Genomic DNA, 25,654 nt, shown 5'->3' on the forward strand with positions numbered 1-25,654 from the left:
TGTTGGAAATCTATACTGGTAAACAATAGATAAGTTGGTGTGTTTCTTCAATATACTGGTGTTACCCATAGAGCACAGAAAAGGCATGAACGTGGTTTTGTAAAGGTGGCAGTGCCCAACACTTCGGGTCGTTCAAGCATTTGAAAGGCCTCCTCAGCTTGTAGCCATCATTTGAGTCCTGTATTTCCTGTGCTCAGCAGGTTTGTGTTTGAAACTGATGGATTAGAATAGTACATGGAACCAGAAATTCAGAGAGCATTACACATCAGAACAAATTTGCCTTGCTGCTTACACACAGGGCGATTTCTAAATTTCTACTTTCATTGCTTGCTGTTGTTCAGCATCTTGATGTTCATAAGGCCTGAACATCCTCAGTTACTAGCAAGTGCTCCCACTTCAGACTTTGCCCTCTTACATACAAAGATTCTTGTTTAGACAGAGGTTTATGTACCCTTGAGAGGGAAGTGTGCTTTTGATTTTATTTGTTTATTTAACCTTAAATAGAAACAATTTCCCTTGAGCTTTTCACCCTGTTGGCACACGACAACATCCACAGCTACTGAAAGGAAAGTTAATGTGCAGCTGGTGGCATTCCCTTCACTACTTTTACAGTCTCTCAGTTTTATTCAGACGGTACCTGTTCTTATTTTTTAGAGACAAGAGTGGATTCAGGAAACAAAGTAGAATGTAGTAAAAACTGGAAATAAAAATAGATTTTAAGATTAAAATGTGCCAATATTTGTACATGAAGTATCATAAATCAGCTTACTTAATCAATAAAAGTTTAAACTAAAAGAAGAGAGATAATACAGAGTTCCTTGATGATGTGTAATTCATATGTAGTTGGGTTGCCTGACTATTGCAAATGAAGATCAACAACAGCAATTATGGGTGTGGTATGAAAGTCTTTAAGGAGTACTGACACCTGAGATTGCAGCTGAGTAACAAATACATCTCTTTGTTTCCTCCCTCAGTGTAATAAAAAGTTTTCTATTTTGAGGGCATTTCAATTTTACCGTTGTCTATAAACTCTCAATAACCATGTTGTGGTAAGTAGTATTGCTGGTAGAAATAGATGCTGCTGGGCTGATGTAGGTTAACCTTGCTTGATAGAAAGTAAATGTTACTGGAAGCATAAATCTAAGTTGTCTTAACTAATTGTAAATTAACCAGTGCAAGTGGAAGAAATAGTCTGTTGCTATGAAAACCCATGAAAATTAATTTACTTTCATGTCAGGATAGAAGAATGACTGTACAGTATTCTGTGTTCCCATGGGTTAGGCTGCCTCCAGTATCTTGGCCATTGTTGCTGGTTGTGTGCTGTAGTGGCTACACAAGCACACAGCTTCTAATTCAATGAGCAGAGACAGCTAGTGGAAACTTGGGCGTTTGTTCCCATTTCTGCTATGATCTATTATTGATTTAGTATGCTGTATTTTTCTTAAATTTTATTTTCTATTTCTAGCACTTTTTTTTTTTAGTTTAAGTTGAAGTTCTTTGCGACTGTTTCCACAATATCTTGATTTTGGGTTAAGCATTTCCATGTGTTAAAGTGTAAATAATAACCCCAAGTCCATCTCTTTGTTTGGTTTTTGCATATTTTCTCATAGTATTTTTAGAGTAGAACCTAAAAGTGTATTTCTGTCATGAATATTGGACTTGGAAGATTTACGTGTTAGGTGTGTGCAAGGTATGGTGTCATAATTTTCTTGGTTCTTTTGGTACCTTTCTTCAGCCCTAGGTATCTGCCCATTTTGAAAAGTTGCTAGTAAAGGGAGCATGGAAGATGTCTCTGAAAATATGGATGGTTAACTGAAACAGCAAACTTATTTTTAAAGAAAAGTAAACCGAAGTGTAACAATAGATGCCGATATAAGACCTAAATTTGCCTGGAAATGCTCTTGCCATTGAGACTACAGAAAGCCTCTGTTGCCAAAATAAACCAAAACAAAGAAAAGCTAAAACCTGTTGTGAATGAAGAAGAAAAAAAAGAATTCTGTAGAAGATCTGCCGAATGCGTTAATCTATATTGTACATTAGTGGGCAATCTCCTAATTTTATGACTGAGGTATTAGGCGGTTTGTTTTCTTATGTATATGAGGGAACAAGAAGTCATCAAGAAAACTGAGTGTAAAGAATAAGAAAATTGAATTGTACATTCTAAAGCTTTTCTCTCTGACAGACTTTGTCTGCTATTTATTAAAGCTTACCTTGATTGTTTATTTTCTCCCAGTTCTGAAAAGTTGACTAGAATCCTTCAAAAACACTGTTTTTACTTTTCACTGATTCTAGTACAGTCTGGAGAGTTAAGACTAAGCTTAATTGGTCACATGCTTATTTCATTTTTGTGTGTGTGCATTTTAATTCAGATGAAATTTCTTTCTTATGGTAACATTATTTAAAATAGTTTAATTTTTAATTCCCTTTGTTGGAAGCTTTTTCTTTTAAGTAAAAGGGTTGACTGAACAAAAAGGTGACAGAATTCTCTGAAATACTTTGTCAGCTAGAATTGTTGGTGCCAGCTGTGTTGTGTCCAGTTGAAAAGGAAATTTCATAGACAACCTCTTGGTTTAATTTTTCTTGTAATATATGATTACTTAGACTAGTCACTTCTTTGTTACTGCAGTTATGCTTGCTATTCTTCATATTTTTTGCTCTGTGTAATACTGCTTGTTTTCTTTGTCCTTTAGGCTACCAGTATCACCATCCCTCCAAGATGAGTAACAGCCATCCACTTCGTCCTTACACAGCTGTGGGGGAGATCGACCACGTTCACATTCTGTCAGAGCATATTGGTGCTCTAATGAACGGGGAGGAATACAGTGACGTTACCTTTATTGTGGAAAAGAAGCGCTTCCCGGCACACAGAGTGATCCTGGCTGCTAGATGCCATTATTTCAGGTGAAGTAAGGCTTTTTGTCAGGCTCACAGGAAATTTTTATGCAGATGAGATAAACATTGTTTCTCTATGAACTTTTCAGGGTGTAATCATCTGTCCATTGCGTGTGACCTTTTCTGTGTGAATGTTTCCCAGCACATCAAATCATTTTGTTCAAATAGAAAAAGATAAATACCATGTCACAGTGTTATTCTTTTGACCTTCATTAAATTGGATTTTGAAGGTAGTTTCACAAATTCAAGAGAAAGATAGCTTGAGAACAGGAAGGTACTACTGCAAAATTGTTTTGATTTCTCAGAGTATAAATAGTGTGTTTCTATGGAATATACTCAATTAGCAAGTTTCATTTTGATGAATTGGAATTGAGAAGAAGTTTGGCTGAAACAGACTAGAATATATATTTTAAAACTAGGAATAATACTAATCCAGGTTTTTTTCAATATAAGAGCTGGACATTTTTCAATAGAAATGTATTTTCTAAAGCTTCCTGGTAATCTTATTCCAGTGAATTTTGTCAGAGAGTTAAGCTACTAACTAAACTAAACTAAACTCTCTTCCTTACAGAGCATTATTGTATGGAGGAATGAGAGAATCTCAGCCTGAAGCAGAAATTCCTCTTCAGGACACCACTGCAGAGGCATTTACCATGCTGTTGAAATACATTTACACTGGTCGTGCTACACTACGAGATGAGAAAGAAGAGGTTCTTCTAGACTTCCTAAGCCTGGCACATAAATACGGATTCCCAGAACTGGAGGATTCCACGTCTGAGTATCTTTGCACAATACTTAATATTCAGAATGTCTGTATGACTTTTGATGTTGCCAGTCTTTATTCTCTTCCCAAACTAACTTTTATGTGCTGTATGTTCATGGATAGAAATGCCCAAGAGGTCCTCTCCAGTGAAGGTTTCCTGTCACTTTCTAAGGTATATCTTTTGTTTGCACTTTTTTCCCCCAGGACTGTTAATTTTAATGTGTATACAATTTTGTGATGAAATACTAATGGGGGCACCAATTAAAAACTTATGTTAGTTCATAGCTATCATTTTATACTAGTGAAACTGTGATGGTTAGAAATATTCAAGACAAGCTGAACTGAAAATTTTGGCAATCTGTTCTGAATTTTTTAGGTATTGACCAGTCAGTATAGCTAAATATAGTAAATCTAATGGTGTGTTCTAGAAGATGGCAGCAGGCAATCTAATCTTAATTTGTCTTATTTCATGTCTTCCTGATATAATTTGGCTTCTGAATGCTGCACAGAGGAAGTCAAATACAGACTTGAATATGACAGGAGATACTTTGTTCTATTAATTTCTTGATATAGACTTCTTTCATGATGGGTGATTTTCTGCTGGATAAACTAAAGCATTCTGGAGATGACTGTGATTTATACTGCTGATTGTCATCATGTTCTGAACTTGCTGAATATGGTGGTGTGGTAGAGTGCTTTGGGTTTGTGTGTTTTTTGTTAGATGTGTAAATATTTGTGACTGAGTCAGGCTGTTCTATGAAGTTGAAATTTTCACTTACTCCGGTGGGGTCTTTGGGCTGGACATAATAGTGACAGAGTGTTTTCAAGTAGTGTTTGCGTGAAGCAGCAGAACACCTTGAATGAGTGATGCTTTAACTGGGGGTTTTTAAAGTGATTTTTCTTAGTGGAAAAGCTGTGAAGGGTTTATTCCTTGAATGAGTATATGACACTGCTCTGCTAACTTACCTGTTGTATAAGGAAAAAAGATTTTTTTCTCTCTCTGTACTTTGTCATGTGCAGTTTGTTAAATCTGAGCTCTGAGAGCATGTTATCAATAAAGAAATGAGCAAACATCATTCATCAGGAAGTGCACACTTTGAGGTCTTTGGCATAGCCAGTCCAGGTATATCTGAGAGATCTTTCCTTTTTCTAGGCAAGCTCCTGATTATTCTACTAGCTAAGTGAAAATCAAAAAGCTATCTGATTATTTTTGTTCTCATTTTGCAGTCAGTTGGTTTTCTACATGAATAAGAGCCACTGGAGTTTTTACCTGCTGATTCTTAGTTGGCACCAAAAGACAGAGAGAAAAATTGTGACAGACAGAAATCCCAAGTAGTTAGAAGTGGTTAAAAAAAAGTGATTCCAAGCAACACTTTTTTTTCTCATCAGTGTTCTTATAGCAACCTAAGTTTAAAGGAATATTTTGAACTGTACTGCCAAGTTCCCAAATCTTGTAATGTTCCAAAGTAAACTTGAACTACTGAATGGTATTATATTGATTTGATTAGTTCTCTACATTTCATTTTCTTCTAGTGGTTTTGTAATATTGCCTATTATTTTGGTCATGGATTCTGTAATTCTTGCATAACTAAAACAAGCTACAATTTCAGGGAGTCACTCCTTTAGAGATTATTTTTGATAGCTAAAATTTAAAATAGCCATTACTTTTTGCCTTATTTGAATTTCCCTTGATTAAAAAAATAAAATTCAATTTAATTTCTGTTTATTTAGGGGGTACATTTTTTTGTTCTTATTTCTCTTTTTCAGGCTGCTCTTCTAAGTATTGTACTGAGAGACTCATTTGCAGCTCCTGAAAAGGACATTTTCCAAGCTTTGATGAACTGGTGTAAACATAACCCCAAGGAAAACCATGCTGAAATCATGCAAGCAGTACGTTTGCCACTAATGAGTCTAACAGAACTACTGAATGTTGTAAGACCTTCTGGATTGTTGTCACCTGATGCCATCCTAGATGCCATTAAGATTCGTTCTGAGAGTCGGGACATGGACCTCAACTACAGGGGCATGTTAAGTAAGCATCAGATTTTTTGTTTGTTTCCTTCTCATGTAGTGACTGTAGTTGTCTGGAGGATGTGGTTAATTTGTGCTTTGAGTTTTCATTTATTGCTGTGTGTTATAAAAGGCTTACAATATGAAACATCTTGTTATGTAACTGTTCATGCCGTTTTTATTCCTTTATATTAGTCAATTATTTTCTTGCTTTGTATCTCAGATACTGCTCAAACATGAATGTAACACCATTTTCCTAGAGGAAGTGGTAATTTAGTAGAAAAAGTTTTACAAAAACATTGAAAATAAAAATTAATTGGCTGTGAGATACATGATATTTAAATGATTTTATGTTGATAGTGACTTGTTTTCTTCATAACTATATTTATAATTTCTCCACTACTTATGACTTTTCACTTACTCTTTACCTGTTTGTCTAAATAGTTAAACAAGTCTCTGAAATTGTTTTAGTGGAAGCCTAAGAAATGTAAGAAGCCTTGTGTTTGACTTTTTTTCTGTGCTCTCTGTTAATTCAACAAGAGTATCTAACACTCAAGCTTTAAAAATATATTCTTAGCCATCTAATGTGTGATTTATACGGAGAATTTGGACCAATAAAAATTAAGTTAAATGTTCTTTAAGAGCCTGTGCTGTATTCTCAGTCATGCATGATGAGCACTGAAAACTACTGCTATCTCAGAATTGCATATTCCCTTTGTTCTCCCTTAGAAGTTACAGTTATTAATATTTAACCATATGAGTTAATATTAGGATATTGTAAAAGTCTTCTCATGCAAGACTTTCTGTTGACATTGCAGTAGATAAATTTGAATAAGTCAAATGGTCTTTTCTGGCTTCTTTTCCTGGATATGTATCTCCACAATAACGTGCTCCTAATCGCAGCTTTTCCGAGAGTGGAATTTCTTTGTTGTTTTAGTACTCATTCAGAACCTTGGAACTTTTTCTATTTGTGGAAACATTGACGACCACTTACCACTTCAAATTCTGTTCTTTATATGTCAAATTTTTAACACCCAGTTAAAATTCATACTTCTGTTGCCAACCTGCCTGAAAAGTTTGGGGTAGCTTTTCATCTTTAGCTTTCAGATCGTATTTTCTAGCATCTCTCCTCAAAGATGGCTGTTGAAAATGTCTTTTGAAGAGGGTAGTTTACCGAGTGTTGTTTTGTAGCTGAAGTTAGGGATCGTTATCCCCAGTTAGCTTGAAGGAAGATGTTCCTAGGACACAAGCTTATTACTGTGAAATATTGGCATAAAAAACTTGCTTTTCCATCTGGGTTCAAAGCCCAAGTATCCAGAAGTTTCCCACTTCACTTGAGTTCATTTACCTTTGCAGGGTACTGGAAGCTCGTATAGGTATCGAAGGAGCGTGTGTGGCTATACTGCTGTATACACCACTCTGCAAATTCATGATGCATCTTGAGCATTTGATACACATCTTGTACATTTAAATTTCTTCCACTTAGGAGGAGAAAAATCCAATAAAACCCAAACCAAAAGCAAACAACAGTTGACAAGTACAACAGAATTCTGTAAAATCATGAAGGGGACTGCTACATAATATCACAACTACATAATTATCAGTAAATTAGCAGAACTTTATTACCATAAAACATGTAGGAGATACCAAATTAAACTGAGGAAGCTAAATTTTCTTAATGCCTCTTTTTTTTCTACTTTACTTCTTTTTCCCCTAGAGGATGTGTTTGCAGCCAAGAAAGGATACTACCAATAATCTTTGGTCTGAACTAACAGAGTTGATATCCAGAACATTTAATTTGCAGTATGAGTGTGTAAAATTTAAGCAATTATTTCCTTTTCTTCTTAGTACCAGGGGAGAATATTGCAACAATGAAATATGGAGCACAAGTTGTGAAAGGGGAGCTGAAGTCTGCTCTTTTAGATGGAGATACTCAGAACTATGACCTGGATCATGGCTTCTCTCGACACCCGATCAACGACGACTGCCGGTCCGGAATTGAAATTAAACTAGGCCAGCCCTCAATAATCAACCACGTACGAATTCTCCTGTGGGACAGAGACAGTCGGTAGGTGCCAAGGTGACATAAAAAGGGAAAGTAATGCATTTTGTACTGGTGATGATGTAGCAGTGCAAACTATAAATATTTTCTGGAAACAGCATGATGGTGTTGGAGATGACTATTGCAAGATTTATTTGAAAAAAACCTGATTTTTAAATGTAATTCTGGTTACTTACACACCAGACTATATTTTGAGATGTTAAACTACCTTAAAATATTTAAATATTTTTTATATATTTGCAGTTCAAATGTTGAAATTTTTTTTTGTTCCAATTTTTTCAATACATCAAAACCATTAAGAAATGACACACTTTGACAATAAGATTGGACTTGATCTTAGAAATCTTTTCCAGCCTAAATGATTCCGTGATTCTGTAATTCAGAGGTAATAAAATTTACTTAGAATGTGAACCACCAACTAATTACAGTAGTTATTAGAACCCACTTCATGGTTACACTGCTGAAATATGAATTATCATAGATGCCTTAGCCAGTTGATGCTGAGCTACTTTAGATTACTATGGAATGTATGAAAATTCGATTTATATACATTTGAACAATTGAGAGCCTGCTTAAGTAGAAAAATTGCAAGGTTCTTTTTATCTGACAAATTTAATATACTAATTTTGTAACCTGCCATGACAAAGATCTTACAATTTAGTAGACAGCTTAGCAGTTATTCATAAGCTATTAAAAACAATATAACAAGCTACTTACACATTTATTACCTACCTTATCACCTTTCTGATAAAGAATTAATTTTATTTTCAGACTAATAGTGTAGAGTTGTAGAACAGTTGCACTTTGCTTTTTCAGCTAAGCCATGTTATTTTAGAACAGGTTATATAAAAGTTTTATTTAGGGTGGGGTTTTTGTAAATTTAAATTCATTTTTAAATATGAATTACTTACTAATAATTCAAAACCAATTTCATTAAGTTTTAGCTATTTCTGTTTCAAATAAGTTCTCCTACTTCAGTTCAACTGAAATTTGTTTCACCTCTATTTCTTTTGTTAAGATTAAAAAGTGAATCTTTGATGGTATAAGGAACGGCATCATCTAGTATTATACTAGTTGTGTCAGAAGATCAACCAAATTTATGAACCAATTATCAACCAAATTTATAAAATCTGAAACAGTATTAGAGATATATTAATAATAAGTTGTCTAGCAATTTTTGGAGAACTCATATAACTGGTAAAATGCCCCTCATCTGCAAGGCATAAATTGGCATCTGCTGAAACTCAGGGAAAAAATGTTTTTCTTGGGACAACTTCTTACAAAGTTATCTGTTGCTTGATGTCCTATGCACTTCATCTGAAATTAGTAGAACAAACTGTTGCTGGCAGAATGTCAGACTAGGTACATCTCTACTCTAGAGACTTTTGTCTTCATAAGATACTGAGGGCTCAATGGTTTAGGATCTAGTTTCTGTGTCATCCTGATTTTTAAAATTTTTTCTTTTTGAATCCTCTTGATTTCTGTGGAAAGTTTGCTATTGGACTTTCTTTTGCTTCCTAGCAGGTATAGTACCGGAATTAGCACTGTCTGTCCTGTGCAAGGCCAGGAGTTGTACTTTGATCATCCTAGGGGGTCCCTTCTAATTCAGAATATTCTATGATTCTCTGTTCTATGAATTGTCAAGATTTTTTTCCTCCAGTAACTCAACTGTCTAAGATAAATGGAAATGGAGGCATTTGGAGTACTTGGTCCATTTGTGGGCTCCTCAGTATAAGATACTGACCTGCTGGAGTGAGTTCAGCAGGACACCAAGATGATGAAGGCTTGAGCACATGGGAACCTGCTTTTTTAAGATGAGCAGGCTTAGAAGGGAGAATTTGTTGCTCTCCTCACCTGTTCAGTGGAAGAATATAGAGAATGCAGGGACAGAATTCTCTTGAAGCTGTGTGCTGAGAGTGCAAAGAGCAGTGGATACAAGCTACAAGATAAATTCATATTAAATATTAGGAAAACAATTCACAGTGGGGTAGTTGGCCTTGGGAAGAGTTTGGCCAGAGACATGTGCCAAAATGTACCAGCCAAGATCTTAAGGAACTTGCTCTGGGATTGTCCTTGGTTTTTGTAGAGATTTTTTCCTTTCTAGTCTTTATCGAAGAATTGCTGTCCACTTAACTGCATCTTTCTCATGGGATACATGAACGATGTCTTCTAGAGAGGTGTTTTAGCACCTGTACAGACATGTAGAGCTCCGTACAGCATGATTGCTTCTTTTTGAACATTTTTTTAAGCTATACTGTTCATTTTAACTGTGTGAAACTTTGGTCTATTGGATCTTCTTAACAGAACCAAATGCAAACTAACAGGTGTTTTACACCTCTAGTTCAGGGGTGTTAACAGCTGAATTGTAGCTGTAAAAGTGCTAAGGGGAGTAGCTGTCGAAACTTCATCTGCAAAGAAGATGCTATCCAGTCTTAAAAGAAATTAAGGGTATACTATTGTGTATGATAATGGAACTGTGTTTTTGAGGTAATATTTCTTTGTTTGGTACCTTCAGAAACTGAAAAGTAGCATGTTGTGTATTGGTTACAAATATATGTTAGTTAGCAATGATGATGTGAGAATCTCTAAATTCTCAGGGCACAGAGGTCTTCAAGTAACCTTTGTATCCAAACTGCTCAAACCCTAAAACTTAGGGGCCTAGTTTGGTCAAGTACACATACGTTAGTAATAGTAATGTTGCTAAAACCCGTTGTATTTGTGTGGGTTGTGAATATTACACATCTCATTGGTGTAAATATGAAGGCTGGTTATGCAATTGACATTTAAAGACTCAGCCTTACCTTTCCAAATGCTTAAATTGGTATTAACAACTATCTAACATTTTTTTAAGGATTTTTGAACAATATTGCTTTAAATAAGTACTCTTGTAAGTCCTCGGGAAAATTGGAAATATTAGCAAAGGCATTAACGTTTAACAAGAAATGCTTGTGTAGAACTCTGGAGGAGCACCTCTTCTTCAGAAATCCACGTGAAAGAGTGCTAAGTGCTGACATGGTGCTGTTGAAATGCCTGTGAATGTTGCAGACTAGTACCTTAGGAGAAAGAAAATACTCTGAAACATATATTCAGTGATTTGCTGTTCCACAAGTGATATTTCTACTTTATTCTAAGCCTTACAGTCACAGATAAAAGTCACAGCTAATTTCCTATTATAAGTTCTAGTTTGGGTTTGCTTTCTCTTAACAGCAAACTATAAGGTAAACATAACTGATAAGCAAAAGGAAGACACACATTCTGTTAATGGCTTTTTTATTTTTCATGAGGTAATTTTGGAGTGTGTAAGGAAGTAGTGACAGGCTCGATGATGTATCATAAAGAACTGAAAGGGTCAGAAGTGAAGAACAGCATCAGTGAAAATGTTCATAAAGCAAATCTGCTTTTTTCATGCGAGGGTTTGAATTTGCATTTTTGATCTACTAATTGTTGAGTTTTTTTTCTTTATTGATTTGGCAATAGAAGTAGTACCATATCACTGGTGGTTTAGTTTTATTCCACGAGGAAGGAATACAAATGATAATTTTTATGACTGAGTTAGAAGTCTGCATTTAGTTTTTTTGAAGCATAGGAATCTCATCTAATGACTGTAGATTGTGAGTGTGTGGATGTTTTAAATCATTCTGAAAACACATCTTAACATAACTGTGTGAGAGTTTGTTTTCAAAGCTAGTTTGAATATAGGGATCTGGGTAAGAACAAACAGCTTTCTTTTAAACACAACTGAAAACCCAGAAGACAGTGTAAAATTTAATACCTAAAATTTGTCAACTTGTATTCTAACCAGTGTTTTTTGACAATCCGTAGGTCTTATTCCTACTACATTGAGGTGTCCATGGATGAGTTGGACTGGATTCGGGTTATCGATCACTCTAAATACCTCTGTCGGTCCTGGCAGAACCTGTATTTTCCTGCCCGTGTCTGCAGGTTAGTTCATCAGTGTAATATACAGTGGATAACATTAAAGAATGTAGACACCAGATTAAGTTGCCAGATTTGGCTACTTCATTATGTATTTCTGAAAATGTATTATATCACAACTTTCGTCAGCTATGTTAAAAAAATTGTTTATCTTAGTGGGTGCTTTTCTAGTATTAATATCATTGATAAAATGCAGGTGTGTCCAGTTTGAAAACTCTGGTTTTTCCATATCTACGTATCTCATTCTCTCTTTTTTTTTTTTTTTTTTTTTGAGTTATACCCACTTTTTTTTGCAGCTGATGTGGGGTTTTTTCACTCAGAAAACATCCATTCCTTGACTGCCTAAATGTTTATAGTGCACTTACATACTTACTACAGAACTTTGAAATGTATTTTAATGTATTATATATTTTCTACTGATACACTGTTTTAAATAGTTGTGCAAGAGAGAAAGGGGAAAGTTAGGACTCAGGAGCTTTGAGGAATGCCTTGTAAGGAGGCGATTGTTCCGCTCTGCTCTGCAGTGGTGCAGCCTCACCTTGAGTCCTGTGTGCAGTTCTGGGTGCCACAGTATAAGAAGGATAATAAACTATTAGAGAGCATCTAAAGGAGGGCAGTGAAGATAGCAAAAGCCCTTGAGGGGAAGCCGTATGAGGAGTGCCCGAGGTAACTTGGTCTGTTCAGCCTGGAGAAGAGGAAACTGAGGGGGGGACCTCATTGCAGTTAAAACTTCCTTGTGAGGGGAAGAGGAGGGGCAGGCACTGATCTTTTCTATGTAGTAACCAGTGACAGGGCACAGAGGAATGGCCTGAAGTTGTGTCAGGGAGGGTTAGGTTGGATATTAGGAAAAGGTTCTTCACCCAGAGGGTGTTTGGGCACTGGAACAGGCTCCCCAGGGAAGTGGTCACAGCACCAGCCTGACGGAGTTCAGGAAGTGTTCGGGCAATACTCTTGGGCACGTGGTGTCACTCTTGGGATAATGCTGTGCAGGGCCAGGAGTTGGACTCTGTGATCCTGGTGGCCCCTTCCAACTCAGCTTATTCTGAGGGTCTGTCCTGTGAAAACGGCTAGATGGGTTTAACCGTTGTTAAAGTGATGGTGGTTTTTTTACTGTAGGTGTTGGGAATTCTGGATAAAGCTGATAATCACATTAAAGCTGCCTTATTCAAAAAACGGAATTGAGGTCATTGATAGGGAGGACACAACCTGCAGATACCAATGATATGGTCATCATTAAGTTTTGGGTCACAGACCCTGAGAGGAAATGACCTGTACTGTAATAATTATTCTGTAGACATAAACTTTTTAATTGGCATGGCAACTCTTGGAATCCCCATGGAGAGGTTTGCTTTCTTTTTCCCAAAGAATTACCTCTTTTTCTGATATTTGCTGCTCCACAACACAGGATTGCTGGCATGCAGTTGAAGTCTATGGGAAAAGGATCAGCTGGGTCACTTGTGTCTCTTCTTCTCAGATAAATCTTTCTCAGCCTTCCTGTCCCTCAATAAGTTCATAGTGAATGTAGCTGACTTGAAATTTATTTTTCCTGACACAAATGCAGACTCACCTTTCCCCGTAAGTTTTGTGACTCTGATTTTATTGTTTTCTATTTCTGAAATGGTTGGTGCTGTCCCTTAGTTTGTGTGTGTATCTGATAACTTTTTGCTTAAAGGCATCTGTGATAAATCATAGCAATGATGAAAAGCCTCATGAGATTCTGTATTGGTGAAGGCTCTTCACAGCCTTTCCTGAAAGTGCAGAGAGGGAGTAGCAGAGGGGAGAATGTTATTCCAAAGTTTTAGATGGTACTTTACTTGGTTTTTGGCACAAAAGGATCTCTTGTACATTTTTATCTCTCCAGTGATCTTTTAACTCTCTGTAAGGGACTTGCTTTCTGTTGGAAGAGCACATTATCAGGAGGGAGTTTATTTCATGTGGTGTTTTTGTATGCACAGGTTTGTAATTTCTACATGCACAAGCACACCTGGGAACCTCCCCCTTGCGGTTTTATTTTGGTATAAATTTGGCATATACACTTGTCCAGGTAGCTAAAGTACAGATTTTCTTATCACATAGTCATGCCTCTAAGCTTTCCTGTTCTGCTCCATGATTTACAGGAATCCTCTTCTATAAATCTTTGTACCTCATTGCCATATCCACAGAGTGGTGTGGAATTTCTTGGATGTGCAGTTTCTTTGCAGAACAAGTGGAAGAGCTAAGGAGAAAGTCATATAGCAGCATAAGTTTATGAGCACTTATTGTTAAGGAGCAATAACCCTAAGGCAAAATATGAGTTCTCAGATGGGTCAATATAATAATTAATGATAGTTTAGATAAGGTTGTTCTGTAATCTTTATTTACATCAGTGAATTGAAGCCTACATTATCGTAAGACTGCATTGGCTAGTCAAAAGTAAAAGTGGCTATAATTCACTGTTCTTTTATGTACTTTTTTGCTGTAAATAGAAAGAAAAGGCTGTTTAAAATGTAATTAGAGATGTAAAATTGCTGACAAATTTTTGAGGCATTCCACTTTAAGAACTTTTAATCAAAATATGTTAATGTAAATAGTTAGGTATAACTTGAAGGTTGACTCTGATTTGATCAGGAATTATGATCAAATTCCCTCCGAGAGGGAGACTTTGAGCAGGGGAAGGTAGGTACACGTGGATATTAGTATCAGAGACTTATTTATCTGCCTTTAAATCAATATTCTGTTCAGAAAGAAGCAAGCAAGGACTACTAAACTCTTCTTTTGTCTCCAAGTTCAGTGTTTTGTGATAATGTATTTAAAGTAGTTCAGTTTACTTTGAGTTAATTTAGTTATTTCTAGTGAACTAACGTGCACAAAACAGAAACCCTAATATACATAGCAGTTTTTTGTCACCTAAAAAAGAGGTCTCCAGTCTTGTGAGTTGTAGAAGATTTAAAATATGAACTAATATGAGATTATCAGAATGTTTTCCTTTAATATTTGATATTCTGTTTCACAGGCATGTTGCATATGCTTATCAAGGGGCAGATGTTTTAAGCATTTTATATGCTCTGTTTTGCTCAATGCTGCTTCTGTTGTGTAGTCTTGTTTTAGTGTCACAAGTCCCAATGCCAAAATTTTCCTGTTAATGGACAACAGTATGGAGAAGTGGAGGCATCATGTTGTGTTCTGTCTTCTTGCCATTAGTTTTGGCATTTTTCTCTTTTTGTCTTACTAATGCAGGTAATATTTTTGGAAGCAACCACTTAGGGAACTGTGCTGCAATTTTTTTAAAGTTTTGCATGCATTTTTAGCAGATAATCATGGACTAAATGCCTTACCAGGAAGGGCTTGAGATAGGTGGGGGTTTGGGGTTTTTTTATTTTAAAAAAGTTTATTTTAGCTCGAAGTGCTTTATGACATCACTGTATAAGATGACTTTCTGAGGAGCAGCAAAGAATTGAAGAGTAGAATTATTGGGTAGGGTTTTTTTATTTATACACCTTTTTCCAAAGTGAGGGAGTAAAAATTGCCAGATTCTCTACAGGTTGGAGGACAGCCAGTTGTCTGATACACTAGAGCAATTGTTCAAGCATAGATTATGAACAGGATATGAGCCTTGTAACATTAGGCAAGGTTACTTGCTTTTTTGAGTTACCTTTCACATAAGTATTAGTTGTAAAAGGTGAGAGGCGTCAATGTCTGAACTGATATGTTCATCTAAGTTTTAAGAACTGCCACGGGCATAAAAATTGATGGAGTGTGTATTTTATTTGCATGTATGCAGTTTAGGGTTTTGTTTGTCTTTTTGAAAACCTGTAACTTTACTCTTGAACAAATCTATCCATGTTCAGTTCTACAATCAATGCCTCTCACACAAGCTGGATGAAAAAATGCAACATTCTGGCCCATAGCTGATAAATAAAATAAATAATTTATACCACAGTGAATTAAGACCAATTCAGTCTCCTTAATGAGTCATTTGTCATGGCTGTCATAGTCTCTATCATGACTTGATTTTTTTGATATATGGAGCATTATGGAATATTCACATAGTGTTGGCATTAGGGGCATTATTGTGCTTCCCATGAAAGATAATTTGTACTTGGCAAAGCACGTATCAAACTATCCAAACTGATTAGGCAAAATCAAATATTTAACATGATAAGGTTTTTTACATTTTTCGATTCTTCCTGTTATTTATATGCTCAAGTCTGTCTTAATAGGTTCAGAGTAATTTTTGCCAGCCATAACCTCTGTTAGATTAATAGGTGGAAAAAATGGAAGGGCAATAACCAAAGACTGAAATTCTAGAATGAAAAGGAGATGAGAAGATTGATTGTGCTTTCTCACACATATCAGATGATTTATTTGTTACTTGTAGGATGTATTTCCTGATTTAGTTATACAAGCTAATTTGTACAAAGATGATTACTTGTTCAGTGCCAAAGCTTAGTGTAACAAGTAAGAGGGTGTTGCTGTATTTAGACGGGTTTTAGTAAAAAAAAAAAAGTTGAGTATAATATATGGGGGTTTTATTGAGATAATTGTGTTTTAGACTTTTGGCTTTTGCTTTAAATGCTTTTCAAACATGTTATTCTACCATCTTTAAAAATTGAACAGTCATATACTATGCAGGAAAAACAAATAAGAGAGTGAGATTACAAGGCAATTTTTTCCCTTTTTTTTACTCAATATGGTAATGCATTTTTTTAGAATTTCTTTTGTTTGCACTTTTATACAACTTTCATGCAGAGCTGAAAACTCTTTAGAGGGAAGACAGAACACAGAAAATGTTCAGTATAATCAGGTTCCTGTGCAAGTTAAGAGCACGTGTCAGGTTCATAGTTATTCCATCTTCCTCTTGTAGCAGTGCATGTTAAAACCACTAAAGATCTTTGAGCAGGTAATGCTATTTTCTGTTTTATCCTTCTCACTTTTTTCATCCTTCCATTTTTGTTTCACAACATTATCTTTTTAGTTTGTCCTCGACCACTGTATTTGAAGAACTGCATTAAAAGAATTACAATAAAATGAAAAAATTTCAGGTTTCATAATAAGGCAAATGTAGCCACAAGGTGTCACTACAATAAAAGTTTAAAAGACCTAATTTCTTTCTGTTGACACTCTTTTGATGAAAGTGTTATTCCTACTGTGTGCTTTTTTACTGTATTAAACTTCCCAGATTTGTGGAATCGTTCTGGTTTGCTGTTTATGCTGTAGAGGGAGCAAGTACAGAGTTAGTACATAAAATCAGAAGGAAACCTTCAATTCATTTTCCATCTTAATCTGGCACTGGGTCATTCTGGGTTTTGATTGGGGAAGTATTTCTTTGGCAGACCAGTTTATAGTCTGAAATCAGTGCTATTTTGTCAGCAATACCAACATCGAGAAAATATAACGAAAGGGTAAAGGGATCAGTTTTTATCTGTATTTCCTATTATTTTATTGTCTTAGCTCTATTTGTGATTATAATAATGTGATTTATCAAAGGGAAATATTACTTATTACTGCATAAACTTTTGGTCCTAAAGCATGTTTCTATTAAGAGAACTGATAGATGCCTGTAGAATCATGCTGTAAATGTGGGAAATTATTTATGCATATTCTTTATCCTCTTTTTAAAATCTTTAAGCTGAAAAATCTTGAGGTTTTCTAATACTAGTGTGTTGAATTAATAGTGATATAAGTGCTCCATGTTTCTCTTAAAGCACTTGCCTACTATAGAAAGTGTGGCATTAGAATTTTTACTTTAGAAGGTGTACTTGTATATTAAATGTATTTATTGGTGCAGAGAAAATTACTTACCTTTCCTTTTATTAAGCATTGATGATACTGGATGGGTTTTTGGTTTAGTGCTTCAACAGTTTTTGCTACTAATGATTACACCATTTTTAATCCTCTGCCTGAGTGAAGACAAATTAAATTGTAGACCGTGTCTCCTGAACATTGAAAAAAATGCAAAAAGAGTGAATGTTTCAGTACTAAGGCAGTTCTAAACTCAGAAATGCTAGTAGTTGTGCACAGTTATTTTGCATGTAATGATATGCGAGGAGATGTGATTTTCAAGTGTAGGCTAGATGAAACATTTTTCTTTAATTCTGGTCTTAATCAGGCGGCTTCAGTTCTTCTGGTGGTTGTGCAGTAATTTTATTTTTCTTTCCATCTGGTAGCGTCATTGAAATTAGCTAGTGATTAAGCAGCAATGTCTCACTTTCAGGCTTACCAGTAGGTTTCTGACAACCTTATCTGTTATAGGTAGACATTTTGCAGTTTTCCTGAGCTTAGTGGAATCTTAGTAGATAATAACTTGCCAAAAGACGTTCCAAATAAGGTTTGATATAAGAAGATGTTGAAACAAGTGAGGAGTCAACTCTTGAGGAAAATGCAGTTGAAGCATTGTCCCACATACTTGAAATAAACTGAGGGGAAAGCAGTGTCTGCAGATCTAGTTTAGTACTGGGAGTGGTTTTTATGCATTGTTTCCCCTTTCCCAGCAGGGATGGTGGTGTTCAGAAAAAGCATGCAGACATCCAAAAGAAGCTTTTGAACATTGTTTTAACTTAAAATGAAGCCCTATTACACCACTGACCTAACTAGAAAACATAGAGTTGCTGGCAAGAGCTTGGTAAGGCCTTCAGTCAGTCTGAAAAGTATGTGAAAATTTTTTCATCAGTAAGTCCTTTGTATCCTTATAAAAGGACTTCTTGCAAATGGAATGATTAAATTTGGGCAACTGAAACCATCTTTACCTTAGTTTCTGTATCTGAGACCTACAAACAGTTGCACAGGCAACATGTTGATTAGTTATTTTACTTGCACTGTTCTTTGGGAAGCATTGACTATTGTGTAAATATTTTATTTCTAACTGTGCAGATATGCTGATGTCTGTGAGTTTAGGAAGAAAACCCAGCCTTGCTGCATAATTCAAATTAGCTTTTCTTTATTTCTGGATAACTGAAATTTTAAAATATTTTCCTAATTCCAATACTGTAAGTAATACAGTAATAATGCAATGTCCAGAAATAAGTAAAAATTATCTTGATTTGTGTTACAGAAGCATATTAATAAAAGCAATTTTGAAATGTTACTCCAGACCTTTGAAGCTTTTCACTGACATTATTTTCAAAAGTCGATTTTCATTGCAGGCATGCAGTTGTCTTTTTTGTTTTGGGGGTGGGGAGTAGAGCTCATCGTTCTTTCTAAGGATGTGATCATTTTGAGGTGTCTTTATTGTCATGTTTCCAATACCTTGCCTTTTAACTGTAAAATATGAGGAAATGGTTTCCTGTAGTCTCCATTTTAGTGGATAGCTGCTGCTTATTTTTCTATCAATGTTTAAACATCCTTTTTTTCTCTTCCAGTAGGTTTTTTCTGTTCCTAAGATAACTCAATAGTCTGAGATTTTTCAAACAATGTAGATCATCTACACAGGATCAAGAAAGCTATTGCCTTATCTGGGTTGGGCTGTTTATTGATTTAAAAGACCTTTTTCTTCATTTCAGGTTATGTATACTTTTGATCTTGAGCTTACACTTCTAAATTCAGCTCCAAATGTGCTCGTAGTGATAGAAAAGCTCATTTCTCTACAGGAATAATCAATAATATTTTTCATCAAGAACTTTATCAAAGCAGCTTTTTTCTTCTCAAATTCCTTCTCCTGTCTGTCATAGCAATTTCACATATGCTAACCTAAAGAGCCCAACTCAGCTTTGAGGAAAAGTAAAAAAGCTAGTGTGCATTTAAACTGTTGATGACAACCTGCCAGACAACTTATCATCTGAAAATGAGTATTTATCTGAAAAAGTGTGTGTAGAGGGTCAATATACCTTGTATAGAAATACCTGAGAAATGTGGAGAGCCTACCAATCTAGTTTGTTGGACGTGAATTATTAAAAAAATAGTGTAATATATTACTTTCTTTTTGCTTTATGGTTTGGAAGACACAAGTTTTTAAGATACCTAGATTACATATTTCTCATGTTTGACATAATAAGTAGTTTTTTTGTATTATGGTTGGAATTTTTGTAGTCTGAATTTTGAAGTATTCATTGTGAGTTTCTTAAACTCTGAATTGTTTCTAGGTCTGTTTTCAGTGGTTCACCTCATAAATGAGGTCTGATGTAGATGAAAACTATCAGTAATTATTCAGCTTGACAGTGATACATAAACCTAAATGCTAAATTATCAAATTGTTGATAATAATTCTACAGTAAGCTGTATTTTAAAGTTAATGTTGTGTAGGACAAATGTGTGTTTAAAAGCCATCTTCAGCACTTCTTTAAACCCTCTTCTGTTTTTCTCTTGCACTCCAAGAGCTAAAAAACTTGCCATATATATATTTATAAAGACATGCTTTTCCAAAAGGAAATCATGTTTTGGCAAATTTTTAAGAATTCTGGTTTATTTTAGTTTCTTGATCAGTAATGGCCATCTGTTGAAGTTGTTTGATGCCGTTGTGTAAAGCATTTTTCTCTATCCCCATTTCTTAGCAGATAATGGGCATGGTTTGCTGATGTGTATCTAAAACACTGTACTACACTTGAAACTGCACATTATGAATATTCAAATTGTTTACATGTAACCAAGTAATGCACTTCTGTGGATTCACTTTTCAGTGTTTAAGTTTATAAAGCCAACATTGGGCCAATCTTAGTTGTGGGATACTTTGGATGATGTTAAAAATTTTATAGGAAAACAGATTTGTCTGTGATTAAACTTGATTCTTTGTTCACAAACCTGTTATCTTCTGTGCAGCATGAAGGTAAGTGCATGAGTGGGAAAGCCTTAAAGTAAGCTACTCTTCAGTGTCCTTTTTTCTCCTCAAAAGAAACCCGTGCAACTTGTTTGAAGTTAAGCTTCTTGGGCTTGGCCTGTATTTGCTCTTTCTCATCTCAGTTTCAGTTGGGAGGATGGGGCTGATGGCCCCATTTGATGCAGCTTTTAAAAGGTTTTTAAAAGGAACATTCACTCTTTAACATGACAGAAGATAGGATACAAACAGTTGAAAATGAAAAATCAAACTGAACAAATTATGTGCTATAGAGAATCAAATTTGTAGAGAATAAGACATGAACATGTATGTAAGTCTCTTCAACTCTCGGACATGAATGAGTGAAGGAAAGAAAGCAATGGAAGAGAGATGTACTGCTCCAAAAAAATACACTGTTCGGGGAAAAAAATCTTTGCAAGTGAAAAATGTTTCAAGAGGGGTTTTTTAATGGTAGGGTTAATGATAGGAAAACTATGTGGGATTTATGATATTTAGGCTGCTACTGGAAGCAGTTACTATTTGTGGCTCCTAAAAGAAAGAATGAATGGTTTTTCTAAAACACCAGATTCTGCGTTTGGGTTTTGATTTTTACCACAAAGCAACTTTTACAGCTTTATACTTTCAAGCTGATTTTTCATTTGTAAGATTGGGACAAATTTTTTCCATACTTCACCGCAGATGTAATAAAGATCTTGGAAATTTTAGATATTGTAACATCTTTACTGATCAATAAAGTAGTGGTTTCATTACTTTTCTTCATACCATTGTCTTTCTCATTTGTATTGGGGAATAACAGCTGTGATGGAAGGTGTATTAAATATTGATTTCTAAATCTGTATTCTGTTCAATTTAATTACCCTGTCTCTGTTAATGGCAAATTACAAAGTTGGCTAATCAAGCTGCATTTTCATTAATAATGTAAGTGCCCTGGTGGATCAGGTCAGCGGGCACCTTGCCCTGTGCCCTGTCTCTGATCTCGAGTGCAGGAGGTGCGGGTCAAGGAGAGGCCGTGAGCGCAGACATCCTCTGTGTTCCATCCTTGTACTCCTCTGATCCTGATAATACATGTTCACAGAGAGCTTGGCCATTAATTTATATAAGGCCCTTCTCTGACTGGGGTGCTATCAACTGCTTTCAGGTTCTAGTGGCAGCACTTTCCAGAAGTTCATTAACTACTGCATAAAAAAAGTAGTTTTATCCATTTAGACAATTCTTTTGCTAGCTTGTTTCCTCTAATTCCAGTGTTGTGGGATCTGGTGAATGAAAACTGCCTTCACTTTTTCAATTCTTACTAAATGTTTGTGAATGTCAGGCATAGCCCCTTCAACCATTACTCTCTGGTTCCATCTGTTCAGTTGCTTTTATGATCTCAGGTGATGTTGGCTGTACCTTCTGTGACTCTAGTATGTACTCCATGAGGTGTGGAGACCAGAACTGTACATGAGCATTTGAGATTTGGGTGCAGCAAGCCGTAACAGTGATAGAACAGCACTGTTTGTTCTCAGCACCCTTCCCAATGATGTGCCATATTTCACTGATCCCCCCCTGCCATTTGACTACCCCAAAAAGCTTACTTTCATCTGCAGACTTGGAGACTGCACTAACAAGAACTTAGGCTTATTAGCTCCCAGGCTACTTAGAAACAAGATTACAGATTTCATTACTTCTGTTCTTGATATTGACACTACTTTGCAAATGAAAACTTTTTTGGCTTTCACACAGTTCTGTAAGTAGCTATGTGACTCACATGAGGCTTCCAGTTCTGTTCAACTTTTAAAAGTAAGATTTGGTAGTATTATTTTGAATTTAATGCATGGTTTGCAAAAATTAATTCCCTTATATACTTTAGAAGCTGGAACCAAATGGAGGGAGATGGGTTTTTCTGCTTGGTTGGTTAGTTGGTTTGGTTTCTTTTTTGGGGTTGATTTGTTTGTTTGTTTATTTTCTCCAAAACATTTGCTCTAAGCCTATCCAGGGAATTTTCTCAACTTATATATCTGTTTTGGGGGAGAGGATGAAAATCCATGATTTTTTCTTTTTTACCTTCACGGCTAGAGCTCTAGTCTTAAAAATAGTGAAACATTCTGAAGTTAAAATAATTATTTTCTCTCACATCCTTCTATGAAGAGGCAAAGGGGGAACTTTTTCAGTTGTTTTGCAGTTTATTTTAAAGTTACTTGATTCTTCAGATTCGTGGGATTCGTAGTGGAGTATTTTATACTAATTTTCCATGTGATCTAAGATTATGTATTCATTTTCATATTAACTTATCAGGCACCCCTGCTCTTTTTATACTATCAAGATTTGGATAATAGAGTTTAAAAATAACTTCAGTTAAGAAAGCAATAGCTTAAAAGAGTAATGTGTTACTGTTTCTGTAATAAGCTTTTTAAAGTAGAAATTATGGGTTTAAATGTCACATAACTTGGACATTTGAAAAATTTAACAGTAAATTATGAGTACGTAATATTGAGGCATACAATCAATCTTAACTGTGCCTTAGGGTGTTTTCATATAGCAGTTGTGTTCCCTCAGTGCATATTAATAAGTTTCTTATCTGGTAAGATTTTCTTCTAACATCTATAGAACTTGGCTTTTTAGAATTGTTATTATTTTTATTGTAGTATTGTTAGCAGGACAATTTAAATTAATTTTTTTTTTCAGTTTTGCTACTGATGGTAATGTTTTATTTGGAGGGCAAGGGATATTTTTGCTTTGTTTCTTTACAAGAGAATTCTTGATTTTAATTTAATAGCTCGGAAAACTGAATCTGGGTGAAACACTGTATGTGTATGCATAGGCACTCTTCCCATTCAGATATTATTTCATCCCTTCTTTTTTAAGGGAAGGATTTAATGTATATTTAGATGAAAACTGATTTTGAAACTTCAATAGATCAAAATAGGGTGAAGGGCTAGAAGACATTATTGCTGATGATTCCAGCTTGTAGTAAATTATGAAGCATAGTAACAGCTGTAAAAAGAGATGACTTCCTCTGTCATATTTCATCTTGCCTTCATAGATAAGTGTGTAAATGAAAGGCAAACAAATTATTTCAATATAGCAAATCTATATTATTTCTTTGGAGTGAAAATGAATGAAATTGAAATAGTTCACTCTTGGGTGAAACTTGAGACTATAAATGTATTTTATCCTCTTGGTGTGGATTGACATAATGCAGATTAGTAGGAAGAGAATGTTCCTTGTATCATCAACAGTTGTCAGACATGTTCACGAGTACTGAATTATAGTAAGGTAAAAGGGGTTCACTGTACTCATAGGTAATTTACACAAAGAGAGTGCAATCCATCTTTTTAACAGAAACTGCTGTTCACTGCTAGAAAATTTTATTTTTTCAGACTTCCTAATCCTTTTTTATTCTTTGTATTGTGGAAACTTTGTCGTTACCTATGCCTTGTCTACACCATCTATTCATCACCTGATTTCAAGGCTGGTAGCTCAAGGCTCTTTACCATCCTCTGGCATGTGGGCATGTGTTGGCACCATCACATCTAGCACCTAAGTGGTTTTCCCTGTAGGTGTCTGGAGGTAAATATAAAAATGTTTGAGCTCAGCAGCATATTTAGAATATGTTTGTGCAAGTTACTGGCAGTCTCTTGGTATTTTCTAGACAATGAAACATCCTTGAAAGGTTCACAGTGTCATGGGTTGGCATAGCTATGGAAGTGATTGTCGTGCAAAGAGGTGCTTACAGCTTCCTCTATGACCTGACAGAACCTATCAACTGGCTAGTTTGAATATTGACAATTTTTTAAGCCACTTAAAAATTTTGACACTCCTCTGTGGTCCACACTTAAGAATGGACAAACCCCAGGAAAGGTCTCTCTTGCTTCCGGCCTTGGGACAGGTAACTGGGCTGAGCCCGTTCGGCCCAGCGGGGCCGGGCCGCAGCCACGGTGGAGCTGTGCGGCCCTGTTCCACCCGCGGCCCCCACAGCCCTGTTACGTGCAGGCGGCGCGGCCCGGCTCTGCACATCCCCCCACTGCGGCCAAGATTCAGCTGAGGCTGCCCCGCTGCCCGGCAAAGATCAGGTGACCAACAGCGATAAGCGAATTCCAGCTGCGGGGCAGGGTGAGATTAACCCTTTTAGTGCTGTAAGTTTCCTCCAGAACAGGTGAAGCCTGCAGACATTAAGTAAAGAAAGAAGAGCTGAAACCCCGAGGGAGGAGAAAGAGGAGATGCTTAAAGCTGAAATTCTGTTGTAAAGCTATGGTGGTGATAGACTATGATACATCAGAGTACCCGTTATAATTTCATGAAAGCATGGGGGGTGGAGCGTTTAACTTGTGCTTGTGAGCAAAAGTACCTGTGCTGAAACAAGCAAATGCTGAAGCAGGTGTAATTTGATGAGAAGTTTGAATAGGGAGAGATGGAAGTAATGAGGACTCTTGTTCTAAATCAGAAGGAGAAGACCTCTGTTCCTAGAGATGCTCCCCAGAGATAGTCCTAGAGATGAAGATGATGAGGACCCTTGTGCTCCCAGGGAAGGGGGAGGGCCTCTATTCCTAGAGATGAAGACACTCACAGAGATGGGTGAAGAGAACCTTTGTTTTTGAGCAGCTCAACCTTAAAATGGTACCCCAGTATCTCAAGATTGGGCCCTTGAAAGCAGCTGTGGGGAAAGCTGTAAGTTGGGGGAAGGGACTCTCACATGCGAGCAGAGAACCAACCCGGGCGGCTGTCTCGTGATACTGAAGCCATGAGAGAACTTCTTGTGGAGATGTCTCCATCGCATGAGCAAGAGAGACTCCTCTCCCTAAGTGAACTGAACAAGGTTATTATAGAAGTGGTAATCTGACTGAATATCTCAAGGGTGGTCTTTTTACAGTGGGAGGAGAGGGAAAGGTGGGGGGAGGAGAAGTGTTCTGAAGGTGTGGTCTGACTTTTTTCTTTTTTTTAGGTCTGTTAATAAACTTCTTTATATTAAGTGTTGTGCCTGCTTTGCTTTCTCCCAATTCTTATCTCACAGAAGGTAAATAAGTAAGTAATGAGTATTTTGGACCAAACCACTACACTCGAATTAGTGGTTTTTCCCGGTTTACAAACTGAACCCGCTACACACATGTAAGTTGAGCTTGTAGGGTTTGTCGTGATGATAACCAAGCAGGCTAGCAGGAAAAGCATCTGTAGCCACCAAAGCTGCTGATGGGTCTGGCAACATAGCTAGAAAATGCCTGTCTTCTAGAAACTCGAGTTGTGTTTCTCAGTTCTAACTTTGCATTTG

General features: G+C 36.2%; 1 protein-coding gene across 3 annotated transcripts in view; it reads left to right on the plus strand.

The window, feature by feature from the left end:
• The window catches only part of BTBD9 (BTB domain containing 9), a 113,894-nt gene that overhangs the window by 5,770 nt on the left and 82,470 nt on the right, over positions 1-25,654 (plus strand). For all 3 annotated transcript variants that reach the window (XM_069009830.1, XM_069009832.1, XM_069009831.1), the window contains exons 3-7: positions 2,691-2,901; positions 3,464-3,827; positions 5,423-5,687; positions 7,514-7,733; positions 11,550-11,669. In XM_069009830.1, coding sequence (XP_068865931.1) covers positions 2,691-2,901; positions 3,464-3,827; positions 5,423-5,687; positions 7,514-7,733; positions 11,550-11,669 — 1,180 coding nt within the window. The remainder of the gene's footprint in view (positions 1-2,690; positions 2,902-3,463; positions 3,828-5,422; positions 5,688-7,513; positions 7,734-11,549; positions 11,670-25,654) is intronic.

This window comes from Aphelocoma coerulescens, chromosome 3 (genome assembly GCF_041296385.1).
Source record: "Aphelocoma coerulescens isolate FSJ_1873_10779 chromosome 3, UR_Acoe_1.0, whole genome shotgun sequence".
NCBI classification, from domain to species: domain Eukaryota; kingdom Metazoa; phylum Chordata; class Aves; order Passeriformes; family Corvidae; genus Aphelocoma; species Aphelocoma coerulescens.